Source organism: Lepidochelys kempii, chromosome 15 (assembly GCF_965140265.1).
Source record: "Lepidochelys kempii isolate rLepKem1 chromosome 15, rLepKem1.hap2, whole genome shotgun sequence".
NCBI classification, from domain to species: domain Eukaryota; kingdom Metazoa; phylum Chordata; order Testudines; family Cheloniidae; genus Lepidochelys; species Lepidochelys kempii.
Window position 1 is genome coordinate 10,722,335 of NC_133270.1, and position 13,975 is coordinate 10,736,309.

At 47.0% G+C, this 13,975-nt stretch overlaps 1 protein-coding gene across 1 annotated transcript in view; it reads right to left on the reverse strand.

The window, feature by feature from the left end:
• PXN (paxillin) overlaps positions 1–13,975 on the reverse strand; it is a 62,860-nt gene that overhangs the window by 21,792 nt on the left and 27,093 nt on the right. The window contains exons 2-6 of the mRNA XM_073313316.1: positions 8,471–8,697; positions 7,859–7,959; positions 3,678–3,817; positions 3,282–3,483; positions 2,410–2,545 (exon numbers count right to left, since the gene is read on the reverse strand). Of these exons, the coding sequence (XP_073169417.1) occupies positions 2,410–2,545; positions 3,282–3,483; positions 3,678–3,817; positions 7,859–7,959; positions 8,471–8,697 (806 nt within the window). The remainder of the gene's footprint in view (positions 1–2,409; positions 2,546–3,281; positions 3,484–3,677; positions 3,818–7,858; positions 7,960–8,470; positions 8,698–13,975) is intronic.

The window sequence follows — 13,975 nt, forward strand, 5'->3', positions numbered from 1 at the left end:
ACTCCCGACCCTAAGTGCCTCTTCTGTAGAAGTGAGACAAAAGGCTGGAAAGCTGAAGTCCTTAGGCTGCATGAGGATGTTTCTCAGTCATCAAGAGTTCACTTGTGTATACCTGTGCTTAGTGCCAGCAGCCACAATGAGATTTTGTTTGCTAAACATTGACAATAATGTCATGAACATATGGCTGCTGAATGTGTTATCCTGCAGCTTCTATATCACCTGTCTCGGGCTTGAATAATTTACTTGGGGCTATCAAAGAGGGAATTCTTTTCTACCCTAACTGCACAGTTGAATAAACTGTCAATTTTCAACATACAAAAGGTTAATAGTGCTCTGTACTAGGACTGTTATTGTTTAATATATTGTTGATGTGAGAACAAAAGGTGAACAGCCAGGTGACAAAATCTGCAGGTGATGCAAGATTAAGTTAGTCAAAACTCAAGAAGACTGTGAGGAACTTCATAAGATCCTAACAAAACTAGGTGATTGGGCCACACGATGGCAGATTTAATTCATTGCAACAAATGCAAAATAGCGTAGATTATTCCTTCCAATTTTAAAGTACTCACACCAATTTTTGATTTCTAAATTAACTGTAAACACTTAAGAGATACAGACAGCTCAATGAAAGCCTCTGCTCCATACACAGCAGCAGTCAAAAAAGAAAACAAGATGTTAGGGTGCACAAGGAATGAGAACACTGAAAATCTAATGTCATTATATAAATCCATGGTACCCTCTCCCCCATTCTGTAATATTTTGTTCAGCTCTGGTTGCTCATCTAAAAAAAAAAAAATACAGTGGGAACAGAGGGCATTCAGGTGACAAAAATGGTCAAAGGCCTGGAGAAGCTTTCATATGAACACAGATTGAAAAGACCGGGACTTTACTGGATTAGGGAAAAAAACTGAAGTGGGGATATGGTAGAAGTACATAAAATACTGAGTGTTATAAAGAAGGTAAGTCAAGCAGTCCTACTTTACCCTCACTCATAATCTAAGAGATTCAATTCAAGTAAAACTCAAAATATTAAAAATAACAACATGGAATCTTTTTGTAATCTTGCTAAGATTGTGGCATAAACAATATCATGTGGCAATGAGTTCCACAGGTTAGCCATGCATTGTAAGTAAAAGTATTATACGTCTGAAAGGATGAGACCGTCCAATGTTTGTGTGCACGTGAGTGATATCTATATCTATCTATATAAAAATCTTATGTAAGGGATACAAACCCTCCTACTCCAGGTCATAAGGTAACCACTAACTGAGGAAGGAACTTTCCTCATGGGCAGGTTATTCCATTATGGGCTTTTTTGCAACCTTCCTCTGAACCCACTGGTACTAGCCAGTGAAATACCTGGATCATTGGTCTGATCCAGTATGAAAATTCTCATGTTCCAGCAGATGTGTTGATGCAGCACTTCCCATCCTTCTGCCCCAAAAGGCTTAGACATCAACCCCTTTTTACCTGCATGGTAGGAGGTCCTTTAGAACCCAACCCTGGAATTTTCCTGCCCTTTGAGATGGAACCTCTACTGCCCAAATCATCTGCCTGGAAGTCTCAAAAATCATCTTCCATCTTCTTAATTGGGAAAAATCAAGGGCACCAAAGGAGATATCCTCCAGAGCAGCAGAGGCTGGTCTTTGCCAGTAAATAGATGGGAGATGGATTCCTCTTATTAAATTACAACCCACCAAAACAATGGGCGCTGCACTTAGAAGAACTCAGCTCCTACCTGTTGCCAACAAAGCATTTCACTTCACTGTGAATCACACACTGTCACACTCCTCCCCATCCCTCCCAAAAGATATCCCCATCCTACAAATTAGTGTTGCTGGGCAACATAGGTACAGTTAGTCATTATTTCAGTGAAGTGTTTTTCCTGAATCAGAACAAAAAAATGGGCACTACACCAGCTGGGATTTCCCCTCATGATGTTGACAGAGATAGGCATTGCCTTGATCCAGTGTTTGGCATGGGGAGAAATACCACTGAATGCCAGCTAAGCACTTGGTACGGTACACAGCAGGAGCAAATCCTCCCTGCTTCTAAGAGACTTCTGGACATTATGAGATCTGCACTTTGCACCAGCATATCCTACCTATTGCTCACCACTTCAGAAGATTAGCCTACTCCCTTGAATGCTACTCTAGGGCAAACCCTGACAGATCTAAAGAGCAGTAAACTTAATTTACAAGTCTCTGCATATCCACGCCAGGTATAAGACTTCATCACACCAACCACACCTGCAGCAACACTTTGACAGCACTAATACACCACCGAGAATTAACTGGTACAAGGAGTAAAGGTTGCAGTGGGTCATCTGAGGAGAGGAGGTGGTCAGTAGAAAAGGATGACAGACAAGTGAGTGGAGAACAAAGCTCAGAAATTATTACGGTTGGGCACCTTGAAGTCAGAGAGAGATGCCATCAGCTCATCCAGTTCTCGTGTGGCTGAAGAAGCAGATATGCGAGTCTGCTGCTGGCTGGAGGTGACCCGCTGTGGGCTGCTCACCTCGCCCTGGTTCACAGTGATGGCAGGGCTGATAAAAAAAACAAAAATAAAACCACACACATTACATTTTAATGCGGTGGTAGTGGTGGTGAAAAATCCCAGGCTGACAGCCTCAGCTCTTGGGATTCTGTTTATCCTCAGGACAGGTACAGCATGGAAAGCAGCACAGCCCGATTCCCCACACTTGGACCCCAAATACACCTCAACATGCCTTCCAGGAGATCAGCTTTTGTGGCACTTCCAACCTTTTGCTCTCTCTATGAGACTGCCAAAGAAGTCAATTAGTGCAGTTGTGGTAGTTTGTGATATGGGCAAGCATCCATTGGGAACTAGACTGAGACCCACCCAATTTATTTTGTCAGATGGTGACAATTTTCAGTCAGCATAACTGCGTTCAAAGCAGAGTTAGATAAGTTCATGGAGGATAGGGGTCCATCTGGATTTGAACACATACCCCCAAATGGTAAAATGACCCATTAAACAATTATTTGTTTTTCCAACATTAGCAGCTTCTGACTCAATGGCAGTTGCAGTAAATCTGAGCCCCAAAAAGAAGCAGACATGGCCACAATCTTCAACTTCCTCCTTGACCTTCCCCAGTTTGGAGAGAGAACATCCCCTCATTACCAAGAAAACAGGAGGCCATCTGCCCAGCTAGTACTGCACTCTACTAGCTGCCGTCATTAAACTGTGTGGAGTCACTAACCCATCTCTTCCCCAGTGCCCCCTGCTCCCAAGGGAACAGTAGCTGGGTCAGTACTCACACTGGACTTGGCACAGAGCTCTCCAATTCATCCAAAAGGCTCTCCACACTGGGACGCACATCTTCAATCCCACGCCCTCCGTTCCGCTTTGGCTTCTCTTTTGTAGGGGGTGCTGCCTTCACCCCCAAAGAGCTAGTGCTCTCTGGGACAACATAGAGAGGTCCAGTCCCGCCTGGCAGGGAGGGGCTCCTGCTGGCCTCATCTTACAGAAAAAGAAATAAAGAGTCAACAGACCCTTGCTTACAGTGGAAAGAGAGGCAGGTACAACATGGGGAGGGCAAAAAGGAGGATGAACCGGGCAGGGGAGAAAGTTACAGGGAGATTTATACATGGAGTGAGGTGAGAGATCCAGGCATCAACATACCTACCACTGACACATGGGTCACCACTTCCTACCTGTTGGGAAGCCACTAGGGGGATTGTGCTGAACAGCGTTCAGTTCTAGGAGTAGTCGGTCCAGTTCTGACAGGTTGCTGCCCAAGGAAGAGCTCATCATGGTGGGAGATGGTTCTGCAGACTTCTGCTTGTTGGGAAAACTGGGTTGAGAGGAAAAAGAAGAGTGTAAAAATGGAGAGTCACCCCCCTTTTGGGTGAAAGAAAGCAGGATGGGGTCTGGGGAAAGCTTTGTAACAAGAGCCCCACTGGCATCTTGTCAGGAACCCAAGACACATTTAATGTACACACTGAAAATAAAATGAATAAATGCACTCAGCATAGTATCAGCTGGTGCTCACTGTTGGAGCACACTAGCAACAAAGCAGCTGATCAGCTGTGTCCTCACTCTGCAATAGCAGCTATGAACAAAGTCTCCAATTTCCATGGCTGCATATAGCACAGGGTTAACAGACTGCAGATCAGGAATATGCAGAAGAGAAGAAGAACCATTAGCTAGCATAGAAGAAAGTCATTTGTTTCCACTGACATCACAAAAGCAAGAAAAATTCCCTCCTAGAGGAAAAGAGGTGAAGCAGGGCTGGTTTAGAGAAAGGGAAGGCAACTGAAGTAAATACCCCACCCAGCACTCTGGAATCTAGCCTCCCTAACTACTATGTGATAAAACAGCATACACCAGCAAGGCATGAGGTTTCTCTTTAAACCCCAATAAACTGCTAAACAGTCCTTTACCTTCTAGGGTGCTACTCCACTGAAACAATTTTTAATGATCATCATAACACCCCATTAAATATGTACATTTAATGTTATTTTAATATATAACTGTGTGTGATGTTTGTTTTAGATACTACTTATCCCTTAGGGATATTCCCCACCCCCCATTTTCATACCCATACTTAGCACTTGCTGTGCTTTGCATCTTCAGAGCGCTGTTGACATTAATCTTTGCAACCACTCTGGGAGGGAAATAAGTTTATCACAGTTTATCAGATAGGAAAAAATGAGCCACGGAGAGAAGTGATTTCTTTAATGTCACAAAACACGTTAGTTTCCAATCTGGATTAGAACTCAAGACTTCCTGGCTGCTGGTCCTGTGACTGACAATCACACCCACTATCTATCTCCCTGCCATACCAGAATTACAGGGTTTAGGACTCCACAAAGCCTACGGTACAAATGACAACCCTGGAGTTCCATAATAGGACCAGTGGATACCCCCATTTTGAATCTGAAGGTGAAGTCCACCGATGATGTAGCCCCAGTATGCAATGTGTCATCTTGATCCATGCAGCCAGGCTGCACCTCTTGCTGGGACCCGCCAGCTATGCCCCGAGATTAACAAACAAGGGAAGCTGCAAACTGCTCCATTTTGTGCCATTTGCATGCAGTCCTCATGCCCCTGGCAACTGCCATTACGGTCTGAGTTGGGAAAGGTCTGGGCATCCATGTTTGGGTAGGTCTACACTGCAACGCAGACCAGGATTAGTAGAACTCGGGTTAACAGATCCTGGGTTTGTTAACCAAGGGCTTCAGCATCTATAACCTCAGAATAGGAATTGTTGAACCTTGGGTGCCAACCTGGGGCTCTAGCGTCTACACTGCATGACACAGGCCTGAGTCCAGCCAACCATATCCCAGACTTCCTCACGCCCTCCCAAAATGTGGCCGCTCTTGCCCTTTGTTCATGATGCAGTGGGGGAAAACTTGACTATCCACCAAAAAAATCGGCCGTAGGAGCGTGGGATACTTTTGGCAGACTGCCAGAGCACAAGTCCAGTGGGGCTGCATTAACACTGCAAACCAACAGGGCTTGAACCCTGGGTCCCAGCTTGACTCAGGTTCGGACCTTTCAGCCCTGTAGGGCCCTGGGACCTTGGGTTAGTTCCATTTGTGTGTAGATGGAAGGGGATTAGAGCTGAGCCTGAGTTTGAACACTGGGTTCACATTGCTTACCCTTAGGGTATGTCTACACTGCAATAAAACACCCACGGCTGGCCCATGTCAGCAGACTTGGGCTTGCATGGCTATAAAACTGCAGTACAGATGTTCAGGCTCAAGCTTCAGCCTGGGCTCTGGGACCCCGGGGTCCTGGCCCGAGCATCTACACTGCAATTTTTTTTATAACCCTGCAGCCCAAGGCCTACAAATCCCAGTCAGCTGACACGGGACAGCTGCAGGTGTTTTATTGCAGCGTAGATATACCTTTAATGGCTTTAACCAGAACGAGGACTGTCAGGCTGCTGCTGAACTAATTCAAGAACCAGCTTTCATTGTGATCAGCAGAAAGAATTGACGTGGTTAGAACTTGTCATGGATCAGGAAAAAGTCACAGCTGCAGCAACTTAAAAATACCAGACAGCAGGTGACAGGTTTCAGAGTAGCAGCCGTGTTAGTCTGTATTCGCAAAAAGGAAAGGAGGACTTGTGGCACCTTAGAGACTAACAAATTTATTTGAGCATAAGCTTTTGTGAGCTACAGCTCACTTCATCGGATGCATTCAGTGGAAAATACAGTGGGGAGATTTATATACACAGAGAACATGAAACAATGGGTGTTACCATACACACTGTAAGGAGAGTGATCACTTAAGATGAGCTAATACCAGCAGGAGAGCGGGGAGGGGGACGGAGGAGGGGACAACACACGACCTTTTGTAGTGATAATCAAGGTGGGCCATTAGCAGGGGAGGGGAGAGGAATAAACATGGGGAAATTTGTTAGTCTCTAAGGTGCCACAAGTACTCCTTTTCTTCAGATAGCAGGTGGACTGTCCAGTTTGGGGAGGCTGCTGGAAGCAGCTCTTGGGATCCTAGAGCTGCAGGGGGAGTTATATTAACTTGAGAAAGAAAGTAACAGCAGCAGAAATTGGAACACTGAAGAAGCGGTCTCACTGTTCTTGCTACTTTTCCACAGTCTCCTAATACGAAAGAGGAGGCAGTACTGGTGGCCATAAATATACATCTAAATAGTTCTGACCTCTCTGAGCACGGAGATTTATAAATTTGCCATGAGCAGTCAGATTGTTCCTTCATTCAAGGTCATTTTATAAGTCATATCACTTCACATCCACCCAGTTCACAGGTAACTGAATCATATCTGTTGGTCATTCCCTGGACCCAGCTTCTGTCTCCCTTCTAACAAACTGCATCTGGGATGCTTAACATTGGACTGCAGGAGACTATCCTTTGCATTTTTATGGAGCTGTTCATCCATATTGCTCAGAGCCGGCTCAGGTTTACCGTACAGTAACTCCTCACTTAACGTTGTCCCAGTTAACGATGTTTCGTTGTTACGTTGCTGATCTATTAGGGAACAGACTCATTTAAAGTTGCGCAATGCTCCCTTATAGTCATTTGGCAGCAGCCTGCTTTGTCCACTGCTTGCAGAATTCCCTGGAAAAGCAGCCAGCCTTGTAGAGTGTCAGGCTACATTAATATCTGTGTATTAACCCCTGAGGGCTCAGCCGAGTGCTAGTTCATCATTTAGCAGCAAGGCATTCCCTGGGAAATATTCCACTCTCTTACTCCACCACCTCAGCCAAGCTTCACAATCATTCATTGCTGTGTACAATATTAAACTGTTTAAAATTGTTTAAAACTTATACTGTATATGTATATAATGTCTTTTGTCTGGTGAAAAAAATTTCCCTGGAACCTAACCCCCCCGCCATTTACATTAATTCTTATGGGGAAATTGGATTTGCTTAACATCGTTTTGCATAAAGTCGCATTTTCCCGGAACATAACTACAACATTAAGTGAGGAGTTACTGTACAATTGGGAAAACACACAAGGTTAAATGACTTACCCAAGATCAGACAGCAAGTCACAGGCAGAGTGTGAAACAAAAGCCATTTTTTTCTGATTCCCTGGTGCCCTGTTCACTAGATCATGTTGCCTCCTACCCTGCCTATGGAGGGATTAAATCAGTTTCCCATCTCAAAGTCATTTCCACAAGTTTTGACACCCTACTACACTTGAAACAAGGCTAAATTAACAATGACCTCCATGAAAAAGGAGAAGTTCTCAGAACTCTGGAGAGCCCTGAGCAGTAAAACCAAAACAGAATGGGTGGGGTTGGGATCTATCCTGCCTCCTATAACTGGAAGCAGAGTCACAGTGCTTACTTCCCCCAGCACCCCGACTATGACTCAGGCTTCTCATCTCCCTAGGAGGGGAAGGATACCTGTAGACGTGCTCCTCTTCACTGGCCCGTGAGGAAGGAGAGCAGACACTCTCTCGGGGAACGGAGGCACTGGAGCTGTACACAGGAGACTGGGACTGAGGCTGAGGAAAGGAGATTTGTATTGGAGACCGAGAACACTGAACAAATGCGTACACTTTAGTGAACTTAACAGGACAAAGCCTGACAACAAACAACTACAGATCAGCCTCAACCCCTATTGCACAAGCTAGCCCAGCAACACATCTCATGCGCCCTCTAGCTCACCCACGAATTCTGCATCTGAGTTGGAAACCTCCCAGTCTCCTTTCCATAGGCTGCAAGGTGGATGATTAATATAAGTCTTTTGTACTGTGGTTTTCACTGGAACATTGATGATGGGTCTTCAGATGGTATTTTATTACTAAGCCAGACAAAAGTGGGTGCTTAGACTTTCCCTTCCCCCAGTCACTCCATCTTGTTGGGAAACTTCCCCCATTTCCTCACCACATGCCAGCCTGCTGATTACCCAAATTCCTCCCTCCTCACCTCATCTCCTGCACCCTAGATACACTCCACATCAGATCAGAAGACATGCACAGACCCCTTCGCTTCCCCCTAGCATCGCACACTTACTTGCTGGTAGATGTATCGGCAGACACTGGGTTGCCACTGGTCTAAAGGGTCAATCACAGTCCCATTCAGGGCTTCGCTGGAAGGAGGGGGTGGCACTGGTGGGGGCACTGGGATTTCCTGGTATGTATGGTTTCCAGTTGGATAGGAATAGGGTGTTTCCTCCGACAGGAACACTGGCCGCTTGGAGATGTGAGAGGTGGTAGACTCCAGGTCCGCTAGCAAAGCATCTGCAGAGAAACAACAAAAAAGGTCTTTTTGTCTTGGCTAGGCAGACCACCAGTTTATTCCTCTTCCCCTCATTCACATGGTGTCACATTTACAGCCCCTATGGATGATGTACTGCCCGTCCTACAAAACACTACTGGACAGGGAAAGATTCCATTCTCTCCAGCACAGCACTGCAAGGGTCAGTAAAACCTCTGCTATAAAAAGGAAACTTCAAGAGGCACCAAAGTAGCCAGAAGAAACCGCAATCTGGGATTTTGTGCTAAACTGGGGAACAGCCCAGCAGCAAGGAGCTTTTCGTCTCATTGTGCTTTGCAGTAGAAGAACTCGGAGGATCTATGTCAGATATTGACACAGACTAATTACAAGCCCCATATCACTAAAACATGGCTGCGAGTGCCACTTTCTCCAGGAAACAAGCTCCCCGGAAGGGATTTTCTCTGGAGTCTCAGAAGCCTGAACCAGCACAAAAGAGACTTAAGTTTCAATCAGTCTATCAGTGCAGCAAGCGAGCATTTGCCTCCCAGAGGAACAAGATTCCTCCTTATCACACAGCAAGCCACACAAATGGTTAACTGGATGGCGCCTGCCAGGTAAAGGCAATTTCATCTCCTGGAAACTATTCTTAACTTGCTGGGTGGAGACTGCTTACAAATTCCTGAAGGGAAGAAAAAATCTCCATAAAGCTAGAAACGTACACACTAGCATATTAGGCAAACACATAACGAGAGGGTAAGACACACTCTGGAAGCAGAATAGTCACTTTAACCTCTGAGATGAAGCAAGAAAAAGGGTCCCTGCCATTCTGGCTTTCTTCCCACAAACTTTGCTCCTTGCCCAGTCCAAGCACAGCAAGCACCTTTTGCAGTGACTCACAAACAAATCCCAGCTTGCTGGGCCTGTGATCCCACCCCAAGGAGCCTCCTGCAACCCCCAATGGTGGAAACTCCAGTGAAGCATTGCAGGTCTGTACGGTACTTGCTTTCTAAAGAAAGCCTCACTGGCTGGGTGGCCAGCCTTCCAGAGGAGCAATAGACTCCAACGCACACCTACTTAAGACTAGTAGAGAAGAGAGGAGTTGGTCAACAAGGGACAGAGGCATTCTCCATTACCAAAGCATCCAGATGTACCAGGCAGGACAGTTCAGAGACACAGAATGCTGCCAGAGTGCAGTGAAGTAAAGCAGCTTACATAGGACTAGGAGATGAGGCTGCCTCTCCAGAAGCCCCTTTAACTGCTCTGGATCTCAATCCCCTTCACCATAACTGCAGACCAACAGTCTTCAAGGGATCTCTCAGCCATTTTCCTCTGTGTGCAACAGCTAGCTTCAGTTCCTTCAGAACTCAGAGGGAAAATCTCTCTCATTGCTAGGCTTCACAGACATCTGGGCTTTCCAAAGCACAGCACAGCTCCCAAGCCCCAGCTGGCATCACACAGTCCTACTGGCTGTCTCCTCAAAACCCCTTCGTGAGCTGAGCAGCTCATACAAGCCCAACACATTCAATAGCCCAAACTGTATTCAAGGGTCAAATGGAGGACAGATGTTGTTACACTACACAAAGAAGGAAGGGAAGGCTTTTCTGTTCTCCCAAGGGCATCTTCCTCCATGGGCCAAGGTGTTACCATGGAGAAAGACCTCTTAAATCAGAGCCCCCCCACGGCAGGGCAGAATAGAGAGCCCCAGCAGAGGCGGTATGTTAAATTAATGCCATGACTTTAGTCTCATCAAAAGATACTCCAAGTCATTTAAACCACAGTCGCCATCTTATGGTGAACAAAATATCCCAGGAACAGATTCCCCAAGGGCTTTTCACAGCCATGGAAAAGTCAATCCAGCCTTTTTTAAGCAACAGAACAGAGGGTGGATTCCAGAGTTATACAGACACATACCTCAGAGGAGCCAGGGATGTACTGCCGCTGCTCTGACTGTGCAGGTCCAATGTCTGTGTGGTTTTGTGTACGGTTTCCTGCACAATCTCTATCAGGGAAGGTGTGGTTCTGGCCTTCTCAGGGCCAATGACTAAAGCAAATCATACTCCACCAGGAAGCAAGAAAACCACGCAAACTCAAGCCTTCGGAGTCTCCACACCCACAGCACATAAAAGCAGAGTCCTGTGCCAGTCATTCTGGACACACCTTCCTATCCCTCCCATTCTACTGCTCTTCTCCTCTAAGGGGCAGACGCAAGTAACTTTCAGCTCCTCACAAAAATCGCCTTCTCAGATCACTTGCCCTTCAAAGGAGAGGCTGAACAGAGGGCACTCCATTTCCTCTTGCTGCACAGCACAAAACTAAGCAAAACTAGCTACATGCACCTGCTTGGTCCTGTGTGTCTGTGCATGTGACAGGGTGGACAAGGAGGGGAAGGGAGAGAGTGGAGAGCAAGCGCAGTTGATGTAAAGAAGAAACCCAACCTTCCCAGCTGCCCACTGACAAAAGAGAGCCACAGTGCATGGAAAGGAAATATGGACACAACCACTCTACTCCCTGCTTGTGAACAGTTACGTGGCAGACAGTACAGTTTAATGATTAACTACCCCCCACATCCTCCCCCCTTCCTGACTTGAGCAAACACTACAGAGCTGAGGAACAGGAAGCTGAAGGAGGAGGGGGATCACTCATAGTTACTCAGCCAGAGCTTCTGAGCCAGATGATGGGGGGGTGGTTGGTGACGAACTGTGCTTCAGCTTTACAACTGCTTCCAGAGCAGTTCAGTTACATGCACCAGGGCAAGATCCACCATGGTCTGTGCACATTGGGTGGAGAAAGGAAGAGAGAGGCAGGAAGGGAAATAAGATAGAGATCTACCATCTGAAGAGCTGAGAAGCTCATTGTGAGGTCAACATAAGAGTAACGTTCAGTTCACTACACTAACCTTCACTCCCCAAAAGGGACACTGGAGCCCAGGTGGTCAGCGCCTGCTGAACTGTACCAGTCTGTGGCATTTTTATCATGTGGAAAAGTGTCCCCTAAAGATTAGTCCGCCAAGGCCTTGATAGACTAGCCCAGTGGTTTTCAAACTGTGGGTCATGACCCAGTACTGGGTCATGGAACGTAAGGCACTGGGTTGCGGCAGCTCTGGCCAGCACCGCCAACCGGGCCATTAGAAGTCCTGCTGGCGGTCCTGCCCAGCTAAGGCAGGCTAGTCCCTAACTGTTCCAACACCAGGCTGCACCCCAGAAGTGGCCAGCAGCAGGTTCAGCTCCTAGGTGGGGGTAGGGGGGTGGGGTGGGGCATGGGGCTCTGCACGCTGCCCCGAGCATCAGCCCCGCACTTCCATTGGCCGGGGCAGTACCTGCGGGAGAGAGCCACGCGCCTCCGCCTAGGAACGGACCTGCTGCTGGCTGCTTCCGGGATGCAGCACCATCCGTGGTGCCAGGACAGGCAGGAAGCCTGCCTTAGCACTGCCGCTGACCGGGAGCCGCCCGAGGTAAGCCCGCATCCCAACCCCATGCCCCAGTCCTGACCTCCTCCTGAACCCCAACCCCCTGCCCCAGCCCTGAGCCTCCCCCAAACCCAGAGCCCCCTCCTGCAGCCCAAACCCCTCATCCCCGGCCCCAGCCCAGAGTCCTGACCCCCTTCTGCACCCCAAACCTCTGCTCCATCCCAAAGCCCCCTCCCACACCCCAAACCCCTCATCCCCAGCTCCGTTGGGTCATGGGCATCAACAATTTTCTTCAACTGCATCGACAGAAAAAAAGTTTGAAAACCACTGGACTAGCCCACAGTGCAGGCTGCTCCCGATATACAAATGTTACAGGCTTAGTTGATTTCTTGGATAAAGAAATGTTCCTTCTTGAATATTCCTCTCCTCCTCCCCCCTCCAAGGCAGGCAGTGCTGTGTGATATTGGAGAAGCAAATAAAGTTTCTCTTTTCCAACCAACATGAAACATGTTCACTGAATAATCTGAACTCACTGGAGACCCATAGGTTTTATATTGCTGCTGGCCAACAGAGGGCACCATGAAAGTTTCTACACACAGCTTGATGGAAACTTTCAGAGCAATTCGCTAACTTGGCAGCAACCCATCACTCTGCGTGTTCAGCTCCAAAGAGCTGCCCTTATTTTAGATTTGCACACCAACCTTCTGCCAATGCCACTTATACTGCAATTTCCCAGCCCCCAGAACACACTGCAGTATCTCTGGAACCACAACCTGACACCCCAGTAACAGCCACACATGCTGCAGTAACTACTGTTTTACTATTGCTCCTAACAGTCTCCAATTGAGACTTTCTACATGCTAGAGCTTCTCTTGTAGTCTGGAAACTTCCAAGGTCTAAGAAAGGTCAGAGGCTTCACTCCAGGAAATGGATTTAGTCCTCTTGTAGCAATGAGACAGGTACAGCACAGTATGACAATAGAACTTCAGGTCCACTGTTTCCCCAAGGAGCAAACTTGCCAGGAATGAAGCAAAGGGACTGTATTTAATGTGTCTCAACCTGGACTCCCAAAGATTCACAGCACACAGACCTGGGGGCATAGCAGTGGAAAATATTCCACTTATTGGTTACTAAATAAGGCTCAGTCTTCCCTTGGTGACATGGAAACTGTATACAGGGCTATAGCTGCTAATCTCCAACACTGGGACTCCCATTTTCCACTCTGTTACTGTCAGACCCTCTAGTGTGGGCAGAATATTGCAGGATGGGAAGTTGGAGAAGGGGAGTCTCTACTACAGCAATATTACTCAGTGCCATTCCTACCCTCCGTTATCACTTCATTCCACTTATAGAGCTTGTAAAACGCTGAATCAATAACGCAGAGATGAGACACACAGCAGTCTCAATGCTTACATCATGAGATTCCTTAGCAAGCAATACCTGACTCTGCATGGCTGGTGCTCCAAATTCACCAGATTGCTCTGCCAACCGTACCTGCGGAAGGAGCTCATGAGACAAGGAGCAACAGGCTTTGCTATGGCAAGTCAGACTGTGGAGAGGAGAATCCTCTCTTGGTAAGACCAACTATTACACTCTAGAGTGGAATCTGACTTCAGCTCAGGGTGTAGCTCAAACTGTATCCTTCACAGACTGAGGACACTGTGTTTACATTCAAGCAGCTGGCTATTCTACACCAGCTTTCCTGTGTGATGGGGATTTTTAAAAAACTGAGGCATAGAATATCTAGATATTTCTAATGCACACAGTGACATTGGAACACCAGGTCCTTAGCTTGCACCTCCCCCAGGAAGCTTTGATAACGAAACATAATTATGAACTGCAATGTCCCTGCTATTCTGGTCTTTGAATCCCACAGCTCTGCCCACGCAATTTGA